Source organism: Eschrichtius robustus, chromosome 14 (genome assembly GCF_028021215.1).
Source record: "Eschrichtius robustus isolate mEscRob2 chromosome 14, mEscRob2.pri, whole genome shotgun sequence".
NCBI classification, from domain to species: Eukaryota; Metazoa; Chordata; class Mammalia; order Artiodactyla; family Eschrichtiidae; genus Eschrichtius; species Eschrichtius robustus.
Genome location: NC_090837.1, coordinates 38,347,786 through 38,362,634, shown reverse-complemented (window position 1 = coordinate 38,362,634; position 14,849 = coordinate 38,347,786). Strand labels below are relative to the sequence as shown.

Sequence of the window (14,849 nt, the reverse complement as noted above, 5' to 3'; positions counted from 1 at the left end):
GGGCTACTCTTCGCTGCGGTGCGCAGGCTTCTCATTGCAGAGGCTTCTCTTGTTGCGGAGCACAGGCTCTAGGCACACGAGCTTCAGTAGTTGTGGCACGCAGGCTCAGTAGTTGTGGCTCGTGGGCTCTAGAGCGCAAGCTCAGTAGTTGTGGTGCATGGGCTTAGTTGCTCCGCGGCATGTGGGATATTCCCGGACCAGGGATCGAACCCATGTTCCCTGCGTTGGCAGGCGGATTCTCAACCACTGAGCCACCAGGGAAGCCCACTGATAGGGTTTTGATATGAGTCTGCAAGCAGTTGATTTATTATGGTCTCTGTGCAGTCAAACCTCTCTGCTAATGATAATCTGTATTTGCAGCTGCTCCCCAGCGCTAGTATCACTGCCTCAGCTCCACCTCAGATCATCAGGCATTAAATTCTCATAAGGAGCACACAACCTAGATCCCTCACATGCGCAGTTCACAGTAGGGTTTGCACTCCTATGAGAATCTAATGAGGCCTATGATCTGACAGGAAGCGGAGCTCCAGGCAGTGACGCGAGCAATGGGGAGCAGCTGTAAATACAGATGAAGCTTCTCTCCCTCACCTGCTGCTAACCTCCTGCTGTGCAGCCGGGTTCCTAAGAGGCTACATACTAGTACCATTTAGTGTCCTGGGGGTTGGGGACCCCTGCTGTAGGGTACACCATTGTATGTATATACTACCAAATAATTATTTTTCTGTCAGTGAATGTTTGGGTTGATCTGATCTATGACTGAATGTTGAGAATATTTCACAGATTATAGAAAAGTCAAGACATCCTCTTTTTGTAGGTGATAAAGTATAATAGACATTAAGTTTATTAATTACATTCAGATTTTATATATCATTATTTAATTTTTATTTATTTGCAAAGATTAGGAAAGGTACTCTATTGGTTCTTTTGTCTGAAAAACCTCTCAGTAGTTTTATCTGTTAAAACTCTCAGTACTCCTGTCAATTCCTCCTCTTTTCTAACAGTTTTTTCTTTGTAAAGTTCATTATGAATGTTTGGCTTATTGGATGGTTTTATCTTAATTAGGAATTATAAGTTTTCTTGGTATAATATTGAGAGTTTTAGGGGGGTGGTATTAAATTAGCTATGATTTTTCTGTTCTCAGATAATAAAAAAAAGATAATTCATTAATGCAGCTTTTGTCATAAATGTAGAAATAGTTACATACTCATGTTACCCTGTAACTAGATGTAAATTCATAACAGCGGCAGTTATGTAATTACATACTTCAGTGATGTTATGGGATGCATCTACTTTATGAGTTCTTCGTTTTAACTTTAGAAGTGCCCTTTAAAAAGTTGCTAAACTGTCTGACAGGGAAACTATTATGATTTTTATTTTTTAAATGAACATATATAATTTAGACAATATGCATTATTGTATATTGAAAAATTAAGAATTTTTTAGTTGCAAGAGTTTCCAAAAGATCTAAACAAATGAAAAAAAGAAAGAAAATTCTTCCATTGAATATAATTTAACATAATATTTTCTGTAACCTCTTTCATTCACTTACATAAGCACAGAGTTTTTTTTTTTTCTTGGCTGCACTGGGTCTTTGTTGCTGCGCAGGCTTTCTCTAGCGGTGAGCGGGGGCTACTCTTCATCGCAGTACGTGGGCTTCTCATTGCAGTGGCTTGTTTTGTTGCAGAGCACGGGCTCTAGGCACACGGGCTCAGTAGTTGCAGCGCACAGGCTCAGTAGTTGTGGCACATGGGCTTAGTTGCTCTGCGGCATGTGGGATCTTTCCGGACCAGGGATCGAACCCATGTCCCCTGAATTGGCAGGCGGATTCTTAACCACTGCGCCACGAGGGAAGTCCCCTTTTTTTTTTTCAAATTGGAATATGATTTACATCTAGTGAAATGTATGCATCTTATGTGTTTGGTGTGATCAGTTTTGACAAATACAAATTCTCTGTAACTCATTTTACAATAAAATTTATAGAACATTTTCATCATCTCAGGAAGCTTTATTGTACCTTTTCCAGTCAACTGCCCAGCTCCCCCAAGTAACCACTGATCTTATATTAGTTTTGTGGGATCTCTCCCATTGCCCAGTGTTTAATACCTGAATGATAATTTTTAATCCTTTGTCGTAAAACATTGTATAAGTAAATACAGTGGTTTGAATATTTCCTTTGGGTGGCCAGTCCTTTGTACTGCCATAAATTAACTGAGAATCATAAAAGTGAATTTAGAAATCATTTAATAGAAACCCTTTATTTTATAGGTAAGAAAACTGACTTGAAATTTAAGTGACTTATTTAGTGTTGTGTAGGAAGTTAGTGCTGAATGTAGATTTATTGATTTTCATTTAATGTTTTTGATCTAATGATTTTTTCTTCATTTCTGAAATTATATTTTATTTTCTTTGTAATAATGGACATTAAATGTGTACTTTATTTTATTTATTTTTTTAACATCTTTATTGGAGTATAATTGCTTTACAATGTTGTGTTAGTTTCTGCTGTATAACAAAGTGAGTCAGCTATGTGTACTTTTTTGTTTACACAATTTTTAGAAAATGTTATAGATGAGTTAGACAAGAGGAAAGAATTTACAGTAGGCTTCATTCATCTAATTTCCGTTTTTTCTTAGCAGTCCTTTTTTGCCCATATCATTCTTAAAGGAACGAGACCAGAAGAGAAGAAGAAAAAATGGTGGGAACAACTCAGAGAAACTTGTAGTTGAGGGTTTCATAATAACTAATTTCTTCCCATTTGAGTTTCAGAATAAAGTGAATATTTAATTCTGTCTTAATGTCCTAGGTATGCAGGTGCCTTGAGAGCTTCAGGGGAAATGGCTTCAGCACAGTATATTACTGCAGGTCAGTATCTTAAATATACTACTTTTCAAGAGGGAATATGGTATTCAATAAACGTCATTTTTCACTCACAGTTTTTTTAGTATCTTTCTGTTTTCAAAATGTATTTTTAAAACATCACCTCATTAAAATTAGAGTACTTACACTTACATTAAACAACTTGGGACTTATTTTATTATCCACGTTATAAACCAGTGATGTCTGTCCTATTTGAAAAAATCTTTGGATTAGTGGGTATTCATGTAAGGAAGTTGGATATGAGGTAGGAGAAATAGAAATTCTAGAAGTATCTTGTTTCTTTATTACATGAGACAGTGTATTCTGCCTCCACTGCCCCATTTTGGACAGTTTTACAAATGAATATTCTCTTAAATCCTTGGGCTGGGTTGATAGGGTTTTTAACAGCCTTGCCTTTTTTGGGGGGGGGAGGGGTGGTTTGTAACAGCTTTATTGAGAGACAATTCACATACCGTACTACTCACCCATTTAAGTTATACAGTTCACTGTTTTTTAGTTTACTCATAGAGTTATGCAGTCATCACCACAATCAATTTTAGAATATTTTCATCACTAGAAAATAAACCCTGTAACATTCAGCAGTCACCCCGTTTCCTCTCACCACTACCAGCCCTGTGCAACCAGTAATCTACTGTCAGTCTATAGATTTGCCTATTCTAGAATGTTGATATAAATGGAATTGTACAGTATGTGGTCTTTTTTGATGGCTTCTTTCACTTAGAATGTTTTTGAGGTTCAGCCACATCATAAACATGTATCAGTACTTCATTCCTTTTTATTGCTGAGTAAGAGTCCGTTGTATTGGATATATCACATTTCATTTATCCTTTCATCATTGATGAGACATTTGGGTAGTTTCCACTTTTTGACCAATATAAATATTGCTAAACATTTGTGTACAAGTCTGTGTGGACATATGTTTTCATTTCTCTTGGGTATATATCTAGGAGAGGAATCGTTGGGTCACATGGTAACTATGTGAGGAACTGCCAGACTGTTTTCCAAAGCAGCTGCATCATCTTATATTCCTCCCAGCATGTATGAGGATTCTGATTTCTTTGTATCCTCACTGACGCTAGGTATTGAATGTCTTTGATTATAGCCATTCTAGGGGTGTGAAATGGTATCTCATTGTGGTCAATCATTAATCTGTAATACTATAAACAGTAGGTTTCTTTGCATCATTTGGAATTAGTGAGATTTTCCTCTAACCTTTTTCCCTGAAAGTAGATTCATTTGTTGAAGTTTTTACTGGGAAAATGTGATCACATATCTAGTTCATCTGGTAACTTATGTATCTAAGAGTTGCTCAGAATTTCAACAGCTTCTCCAGTGTCTTATAGGAGGCTTGCAGTATTGATGGGATGAAAAATACCATTCTTTACTTTTTGCTTCTTGATTTTTTAAGTTTTTTATTTTGAAATAAATTTAAATTCACAGAAAAGTTGCAAGAATTCACCAATTACTAACTTTTTGTCACATGTGGTTCATCAGTCTCTGTAATGCATGTTCTTTTTTTCTGAACCATTTGAGAGTAAGTTGCAGACATCATGTTTTTTGTTCCTGAATACTTCAGTATGTATTTCCTGAGAATAAGGACATTCATAACCACAAGATGGTTATTTTTCAAAGTCTGGGAATTTAACACTGATGTTAACTCGTAATACTGACTTGATTAAATTTTGCCAATTAACTCCGTATTGCCCCATTATAAAGTTATTTTTCTTTTTTGCTTCAGGAGCCAATTTAGGATCACACATTGCATTTAGTTATGTTGTTATGTCTCATTAGTCTCTTAATGTATAGTGTGTCTTTTGAGCTTTTTCTTTCAAACTAATGAAATATTTGAGCTGCTCTGTTCATGTTATATATTAAATTAAATCATCTGGGGTTTTTTCTTGTTTTTTTTTTTTTTTTTTGAGAAGTGTATCCTTTAAAGTGTTATTACAATTTAGGCTTTTTTTATTTTAAAATTATTAGCTTAGTAGGGATGCATAATTTCAGCTCTACCTCCTAAAATATTTTTTAAACATTGTGTTTAGTAGTTTTATTCAGGAACATTTCATTGAGTACTTACTTTGTGCTGAGATGTTGTATTTTAGTATTTGCTATGCTAAATAGTCTGTATACTAATGATAACATTTCACATTTTAGTTAACAAAACAATGCAAGATAAGCTAGATTAGAGTTTTGCTATACATGAAGTAAGGGCAAGGTGTGATAGCTAGGGAGTCAACAGAGAAAAAGTATTCTGAACTCGAGCAGGGCTGAGTTTATGACCATGGGATTTATGATGGTGAGAGAGGATAAGCAGAGGAAAGATTTTGAAGAAGGCAAATTAGTTTTGGTTCTTAGCTGTTCAGTACAGTCAGGACGTTTGTTTAAGGATTTAAACATACTTCATTTAAACGTACTCCAGATTTCAATACTCAGGAGTTCAGTACACGGGAACCAAGTATGGGCTTAAAGGGAGGAGGGTTGGGAGTGGTTACCTGACGTCCTGATAATGGCGGAACTGTAGCATCATGCCTGTGTGATTCCTAGACAGAAGTTATGTGTTGTCTGTATTAAATGAATATACCCTGCTTTATTAGGGAAGACAAAGGCTGTCAAGGAGAGAGAGACATTGTTTATAGCTAGTGATTGATTGCATTATAAAGTCTTCTGGTGAGTTAAGATTTAAAAACATTATTTTCTTATTAGGGATCCAACAATTGCAAAAGGAATAGATATACTTAAAAATAATTAATAAGCATTTCTTGGTATTAATTGAGAATTAATTTACAGTAGCATGTATTAAATATGTCACTGTTTTACTAAGGAAGTATTTGCTTTGTTTTTAAGCCCTTAGAGATTTGTTTGATTCCATGGATAAAACTTCTTCTAGTATTCCACCTATTATTCTACTGCAGTTTTTGCACATGGCTTTTCCACAGTTTGCAGAGAAGGGCGAACAAGGACAATATCTTCAACAGGTAATCAGGGCAAGGTTCTGTGGTTTTCATTTTGTAAATGTAAAACTTAGGCGTCCTACACTTACTGGAGTATATTTGGAAATACAAGTAATCAGTCCTCTCTAGTTCACACCACCATTATCTCTTGCCTGGAGAGGTGCAGTAGTCTGTTAACTGATCATCTTGCTTCTGCCTTTTGTGGTGTTTCTCTACACAGCCCCCAGAGTCCTTTTAAAAATGTAAATAAGATTATGTTGGTTTCCTTGTTCAGTAACTCCTAGTGACTTTCTGTCTCAGTCCTAAACAGTCTAGCTCCTGGCTACCTCTCTGAGCTCATCATGTGCCACTCTTCCCCTTGCTCAATTCTCTCCAGATACACTGACTTCCTTGCTATTTTTTAAAAACCCTCCAAGTATCCTCTTTCTGTAGGACCTTTGCTCTTTTTCCTTTGGCTCCCAGGTGCATGGCTTGCTTCCTCACCTCATTCAGGTCTCATGGCTCAAATGTCAAGGCATCACAGAGGCTTTCCTTGACAGTCCTATTGAAATAGCACACTTCCCTTCCCCTAATCGCTTTTTTTTTTTTTTAACGTCTTTATTGGAGTATAATTGCTTTACAATGGTGTGTTAGTTTCTGCTTCATAACAAAGTGAATCAGCTATACATATACATATATCCCCATATCTCCTCCCTCTTGCGTCTCCCTCCCATCCTCCCTATCCCACCCCTCTAGGTGGTCACAAAGCGCCCAGCTGATCTCCCTGTGCTATGCAGCTGCTTCCCATTAGCTATCTGTTTTACATTTGGTAGTGTATATATGTCCATGCCACTCTCTCACTTCGTCCCAGCTTACCCATCCCCCTCCCCTTGTCCTCAAGTCCATTCTCTACATCTGTGTCTTTATTCCTGTCCTGCCCCTAGGTTCTTCAGAACCTTTTTTTTTTTTTAGATTCCATATATATGTGTTAGCATACGGTATTTGTTTTTCTGACTTACTTCACTCTGTATGACAGACTCTAGGTCCATCCACCTCACTACAAATAACTAAATTTCGTTTCTTTTTATGGCTGAGTAATATTCCATTGTATATATGTGCCACATCTTCTTTATCCATTCATCTGTCGATGGACACTTAGGTTGCTTCCATGTCCTGGCTATTGTAAGTAGAGCTGCAGTGAACATTGTGGTACATGACTCTTTTTGAATTATGGTTTTCTCAGGGTATATGCCCAGTAGTGAGATTGCTGGGTCATATGGTAGTTCTATTTTTAGTTTAAGGAACATCCGTACTGTTCTCCATAGTGGCTGTATCAATTTACATTCCCACCAACAGTGCAAGAGGTCCCTTTTCTCCACACCCTCTCCAGCATTTATTGTTTGTAGATTTTTTGATAATAGCCATTCTGACCGGTGTGAGGTGATACCTCATTGTAGTTTTGACTTGCATTTCTCTAATGATTAGTGATGTTGAGTATCCTTTCATGTGTTTGTTGGCAATCCCCTAATCACTTTCTGCTCCCATATTGTTTTTTTTCCCTTCATAACTCTCTCTTTACTTGAATTTGTTATATTTTGTTTCTGTTCCCCATTAGGACTTTTCCTGTTTTGTTGACTGCTGTGTATTCCTAGTGTCTAGAATAGTGTTTAGCATAATAATGAATTCACAAAACATCTTTTTTTTTTTTAATGGTTGAATTTTTTTTTTTTTTTTTGTATAAGCCAACTATGGTTACTATGTTAGGAGAGATTTATTTATTTATTTATTTATATTTTTATTTATTTATTTATTTATTTATTTATGGCTGTGTTGGGTCTTCGTTTCTGTGTGAGGGCTTTCTATAGTTGTGGCAAGTGGGAGCCACTCTTCATCGCAGTGTGCGGGCCTCTCACTATCGCGGCCTCTCTTGTTAGGGAGCACAGGCTCCAGACGCGCAGGCTCAGTAGTTGTGGCTCACAGGCCTAGTTGCTCTACGGCATGTGGGATCTTCCCAGACCAGGGCTCGAACCCGTGTCCCCTGCATTAGCAGGCAGATTCTCAACCACTGCGTCACCAGGGAAGCCCCACGAAACATCTCTTGAATGAATGAATAAACTATTCTGGAATTCTTCATTGTTTTGAAGATCATATAATATTTAATTTGGCTTAATATTTTTAAAGAAAAAAACAACTCCCCCTTCTCTAAGGAAACAGTAATTTGGAGGGATTTTATAGATCAAACACTGTAATAGCCAGGATTACTTACTGTGTCACTTTTTAAATTACAGGATGCTAATGAATGTTGGATACAAATGATGCGAGTATTGCAACAGAAATTGGAAGCTGTAGAGGATGATACTGTTAAAGAGGTAATTGAAATATATTTGTGAATATAGACTTTGATTCTCTATCCCACCCCCACCCTAAAGTCTTAGTTCATCCTAATAGATAGACATGTACTTGAATACTTCAGATGCTGAATCTGTAGTTGGAACTTGACAGCTTGCATTTGGTGCTTGAATTCAATGCATTATTTGCTAAATTTAATCAATTGAGATTATTGAGCATCTGTAATTTTTTGGTAATATTTTTTGATCAGTAGAAGGATTTTACAGAAAGGGATTACATTTTAAAAAGCTTAAATGTGTGTTACTAAACTGGATTGTGTGGGAGCCAATGTACATTAATATGCATGTGATGTAAAGTTGGAATTTTTATTTCATCTTAACTTGCAGACAGATTCTTCATCTGCACCAGCAGTGACACCTTCTAAAAAGAAAAGTTTAATTGATCAGTTCTTCGGAGTTGAATTTGAAACTACGTATCCTTATGAGCCAAGATTAGTCTGACTGTAATCATAACTTATTAGAAGTGAATTGGTATAAATAGCGTTGTTGCCTGGAGTGGTGGGTGGGATATGAAGGAAAATTCTTCAGAGGTTTTTATGCTTAAAAAGTATGGAAATTAGGAATTTGGAAAAATACACCCTTTGGAGTGCTCTTGAAGTTTAGATAAATGTACTCTTTAAGGATATTCATTATTTTTTCCTAAGAACATCTTTAGCAGAATACCTCATTAATTCACCTCATAGAGAATTAATTTTTAATTATGAAATGGGATAAATCAGCTAAATTATATACATGAGATTGATATAATTAATAAAACATGAATTTAGGAGAGTACTATTTTCTATATCATGGGTGGAAACTTAGGAAAAGATTTGTTTATCTATCTTTGGGTTATTAAGACCATTTTAAGACTATAAATACCAACTTACATTTGTTGAGAGTTTATCCTTTTACACACTTTCATTAATCCGTATTGTTGGTAAGTGAATGAGCATTTTTAAGTATATTAAAATGAATCTCTTTTGGAAGACTGAAATGTTTTAAATACCAATGAATGCTGCTATTAATTTTAATAGCACTAAGATAACTTATTCAAGGTTATATAATAAATTGAATGCCTATTGGCAAATTCCTTATCTTATTTTTCAAAGCATGAAATGTACAGAATCTGAAGAAGAAGAAGTCAGTAAAGGAAAGGAAAGTCAGCTTCAGCTTAGCTGTTTTATCAATCAAGAAGTCAAGTATCTTTTTACAGGACTTAAGTTGGTAAGGACAATTGCAGTTCATCCCCATTGTTTGTAGATTCTGTATTTGCAAATACACCTACTTGCTAAAATGTATTTGTAACCCCAACATAAGTACTCATGGTGCTTTCATGGTCATTTGTAGATATGCACAGGGTGACAAAAATTTTGAGTCGCCTGACTCACTGTTTCACCTGAGGTCCCAAAGGTGATGCTCTACCTTCTTGTTTCAGTGCTCATACTGTAAACAAGTACCCTTTTTGCGGTAATTTTAATGCCACATTTCTTGCATTTTTGTGCTTTTTCTTGGTCATCTTGCTGTTTATAATGCCCTTCAGGCATAATGCTGAAGTGCTGTCTGGTGTTCTAAGTGCAAGAAGGCTGTGATGTGCCTTAAGGAGAAAATAACATTTGTTAGATAAGCTTCATTCAGGGATGAGTTATAGTGTACTTGGCTGTGAGTTCAGTGTATGTTAAGGTGTCATTAAATAGCAGAAACACATAAAACAAGGTTGTGTATTGATTGGTTGACAAAAATGTTGTGGCCAGAGGCTCGAAGGAGGCCTCTGAGGGTATTATAATGAGGATATATTAATGTGAGGTATAAACTGGGATTGTATTGTGCAAATGAGGGCATGTAGTCATTCTCCCATTGCACTAGTATTAAAGTTGAGGCCCTAGATTTTAAGTGACTTACTTGGTTTGTGGCAGAGCCAGATCTAAAACTTGCTTGTCTTATTATTCAGTTAGTACTATTTCCCCAGTGCCATACTAAAGAATCCACTCTAATGAGCAGATTGATAAAATAGAACAATTTTCTTGCCTAACATTTATTTGATATGGTTTGGGGGAATATGTACATCTCTTGAATGACGGGCAGTGAATTGGGGCAGGAATTACATTGAAAACAAGGTTATTTGTTGTCAGGGAGCTCCCATGTACAGTTTGGGGTAAGATTGGGTTAGGGGAAGTACTGGTAAATGTTTCTGTAAGAAACATAGATAAATAGTGCTATTCTTTGCCCTGTGATACTGAGGGGAGAGTTGTGGTGAGGCATAATGGCTTTTAAGAGAAGTTCACTTGAAAAGCATACGTGAATATATGCAAATCAATCAACGTGATAAACCGTATTAACAAATTGAAGGAGAAAGACCATATGATCATCTCTATAGATGCAGAAAAAGCTTTTGCCAAAATTCAGTACCCATTTATGATATAAACCCTTCAGAAAGTCGGCATAGAGGGGACTTACCTCAACGTAATAAAGGGCATATATGACAAACCCACAGCCAACATCGTCCTCAATGGTGAAAAACTGAAACCATTTCCTCTAAGATCAGGAACAAGACAAGGTTGTCCACTCTCACCACTGTTATTCAGCATAGTTTTGGAAGTTTTAGCCACAGCAGTCAGAGAAGAAAAAGAAATAAGAGGAATCCAAATCGGAAAAGAAGAAGTAAAGCTGCCAGTGTTTGCAGATGACATGATACTATTCATAGAGAATCCTGAAGATGCTACCAGAAAACTACTAGAACTAATCAATGAGTTTTATAAAGTAGCAGGATACAAAATTAATGCACAGAAATCTCTTGCATTCCTATACACTAATGATGAAAAATCTGAAAGAGAAATTAAGGAAACACTCCCATTTACCACTGCAACAAAAAGAATAAAATACCTAGGAATGAACCTACCTAAGGAGACAAAAGACCTGTATGCAGAAAACTATAAGACACTGATGAAAGAAATTAAAGATGATATCAACAGATGGAGAGATATACCATGTTCATGGATTGGAAGAATCAACATTGTGAAAATGACTGTACTTCCCAAAGCAATCTACAGATTCAATGCAATCCCTATCAAACTGCCAATGGCATTTTTCACAGAACTAGAACAAAAAGTTTCACAATGTGTATGGAAACACAAAAGACTCCAAATAGCCAAAGCAATCTTGAGAAAGAAAAACAGAGCTGGAGGAATCAGGCTCCTGGACTTCAGACTGTACTACAAAGCTACAGTAATCAAGACAGTATGGTACTGGCACAAAAGCAGAAATATAGATCAATGGAACAGGATAGAAAGCCCAGAGATAAACCCACACACATATGGTCACCTTATATTTGATAAAAGAGACAAGAATATACAATGGAGAAAAGACAGCCTCTTCAATAGGTGGTGCTGGGAAAACTGGACAGCTCCATGTAAAAGAATGAAATTAGAACACTCCCTAACACCATACACAACAATAAACTCAAAGTGGATTAAAGACCTAAATGTAATGCTTAGACAGTATAAAACTCTTAGAGGAAAACATAGGCAGAACACTCTATGACATGAATCACAGCAAGATCCTTTTTGACCCTCCTCCTAGAGAAATGGAAAAATAAACAAATGGGACCTAATGAAACTTAAAAGCTTTTGCACAGCAAAAGGAAACATAAACAAGATGAAAAGACAACCCTCAGAATAGGAGAAAATATTTGCAAATGAAGCAACTGACAAAGAATTAATCTCCAAAATTTACAAGCAGCTCATGCAGCTCAATATCAAAAAAACAAACAACCCAATCCAAAAATGGGCAGAAGACCTAAATAGACATTTCTCCAAAGAAGATATACAGATTGCCAACAAACACATGAAAGGATGCTCAACATCACTAATCATTAGAGAAATGCAAATCACAACTACAATGAGGTATCACCTCATTATCAGTCAGAATGCCCATCATCAAAAAATCTACAAACAATAAATGCTGGAGAGGGTATAGAGAAAAGGGAGCCGTCTTGCACTGTTAGTGGGAATGTAAATTGATACAGTCCCTATGGAGAACAGTATGGAGGTTCCTTAAAAAACTAAAAACAGAACTACCATACGACCCAGCAATCCCACTACTGGGCATATACCCTGAGAAAACCATAATTCAAAAAGAGTCATGTACCACAATGTTCATTGCAGCTCTATTTACAGTAGCCAGGACATGGAAGCAACCTAAATGTCCATCGACAGATGAATAGTTAAAGAAGATGTGGCACTTATATACAATGGAATATTAGCCATAAATAGAAACAAAATTGAGTTATTTGTAGTGAGGTGGGTGGACATAGAATCTGTCATACAGAGTGAGGTAAGTCAGAAAGAGAAAAACAAATACCGTATGGTAAAACATATACATGGAATCTAAAAAAAAAAATAAAAAAAAGTTCTGAAGAACCTAGGGGCAGGACAGGAATAAAGACACAGACGTAGAAAATGGACTTGAGGACACGGGGAGGGGGAAGGGTAAGCTGGGACAAAGTGAGAGAGTGGCATGGACATATATACACTACCAAATGTAAAATAGATAGCTAGTGGGAAGCAGCCACACGGCACAGGGAGATCAGCTAGGTGCTTTGTGACCACCTAGAGGGGTGGCATAGGGAGGATGGGAGGGAGATGCAAGAGGGAGGAGATATGGAGATATATGTATATGTATAGCTGATTCACTTTATTATAAAGCAGAAACTAACACACCATTTTTTACTCCAATAAAGATGTCAAAAAAAAAAAGGGGAAAAGTAAAAATAAATAAATAAAAATAAAAGCATACAGATACTAGCTTACCACCCCAAGTCCTATAACAAATTATGATACAAGTTTCAGGGCATCAAAACGTGATGTAAATGTTAATTGGAGAGTGTGGGATAGAATGTTTCGGCAGGGACTCTCCAGGGTATATTCTTCATAATTTTATAAAATTCCAGGAAAACTAAGTATACCTGGAATTTCTAGATGATCATGGATTGATGGTAATAATATGTAGCTTACCTGATGAGTAACATTGTACCATATATCCTTTCTTTAAAAACATGTATTAATGTATGTATTAATGTATTAATTAATTTATTGGTAATTTTTTAGATTCCTTATCATCATTCGTTTTATTTTTGAGTAATTTTGCTCCACATTTCTTTACCTCTTTGTTGCCAGATAAACTTGGTTAAATGTTAAAAAGCTACTCCATGGTGATTCCTTTTGTAATTAGTAATTTTAAAAAATCAAACCTGAAACAATTTTTATATAAGTGTAACATGCTTGTTGAACATAGAATATATACCAAATAGTTCTCCAAGTTTTCTCCACGTACTAATGTAATTCTGACAACAGCACTGTCACGTTAAGTGCTTTTAGCACCGTTTGCATCTATGATGCACCATTTACAGATGATGCCCAGAGTGATAACTGTCTTGCTCAGTGTCACACAGGCTGTAAGGAGTGGAATGGCAGACATGATGGTTATAAGATATAATGGCTAAAGGCTTTCCCACATTTATTAGATTAACAGAGGTTTTCTGTGTTACGACTTTTCTCAAATTTAACAAAAACTGATTTGTTCTGGAAGGCTTTGCTAAATACAGCGTAAAGAACAAGGGTTATCTACATTCTCTTAATTTTCTTCTAATATGAATATTCTGATGATCCGTAAGTAGAGGAATACTATGAAAGGCTTCCTTAGGTTGTATAAAATACAGTATAAACTCTCAGAATCTGAGCATTTGGGTCATAATTAAAAGACTTCAAGTATTATTTACATTCTGAGGAGTTCACGCCAGTAAAAATTGATGCCTTTTAAGAACTGAACCATATCTAAAAGCCTTCCCACATTGTCTTCATTCAAATTATTTCTCAGGGGTATAAATCCGTTGACGTACTATTTGTTGTCTATTAATTAGTACTGTTGATAATTTTTAAAAGAATTAAAGATATAACTGTATTACAGAAGAAAATTCTTTAATGTTTGGACTTCTGTTATGTTCTTTTTTAGCGACTTCAGGAAGAAATCACCAAACAGTCTCCAACATTGCAAAGAAATGCTTTGTACATCAAATCTGTAAGTTTTGGAATCCAATTCCATTTACTAGAAAGGTTTCCAGCTAATTAATGTTACCCAGTCTTTGTTTTTACCAAGCTGAGGAATTAAAAACTTGTGTGGTATTTGTATGTTACAGAATTTCTTTCCACTTTGTCTCCTCAGTCCAAGATCAGCCGGTTGCCTGCTTACTTGACTATTCAGATGGTTCGATTTTTTTATAAAGAGAAGGAATCTGTGAATGCCAAAGTTCTTAAGGTTAGTAACGAACCTTACTATAATAAATTATTGTAATTCTTTGAAGGTAATTCTTAACTTACAATAGGTTTCTTATTCTTTTAGGGATAAACTCACTTTAAAATAGTATAAATGGGAAGTTATTAACATTAGACAAGTGGTTCTTAATAAGAATATGTATTGGAATTATCTGTTGTCCTTTTTATTTTAAATCATACACACGCCTGCCCCTCTACCGCCACCAAGCATCTGATTAAGTGGGGCCTTAGGTCTTACATTTTTCAAAAGGTAATTCTGATGGATGCCCTCCATTCCCCAGAAATATTGCCCTAGACCAGATCCTCAATTCCAGAGATACTGGTCC

The 14,849-nt window shown here is 36.0% G+C and overlaps 1 protein-coding gene across 1 annotated transcript in view; it reads left to right on the top strand.

Moving 5' to 3' along the window:
* USP14 (ubiquitin specific peptidase 14) overlaps nucleotides 1-14,849 on the top strand; it is a 48,452-nt gene that overhangs the window by 23,606 nt on the left and 9,997 nt on the right. The window contains exons 6-12 of the mRNA XM_068563564.1: nucleotides 2,804-2,862; nucleotides 5,722-5,852; nucleotides 8,096-8,176; nucleotides 8,543-8,628; nucleotides 9,307-9,421; nucleotides 14,204-14,269; nucleotides 14,414-14,506. Of these exons, the coding sequence (XP_068419665.1) occupies nucleotides 2,804-2,862; nucleotides 5,722-5,852; nucleotides 8,096-8,176; nucleotides 8,543-8,628; nucleotides 9,307-9,421; nucleotides 14,204-14,269; nucleotides 14,414-14,506 (631 nt within the window). The remainder of the gene's footprint in view (nucleotides 1-2,803; nucleotides 2,863-5,721; nucleotides 5,853-8,095; nucleotides 8,177-8,542; nucleotides 8,629-9,306; nucleotides 9,422-14,203; nucleotides 14,270-14,413; nucleotides 14,507-14,849) is intronic.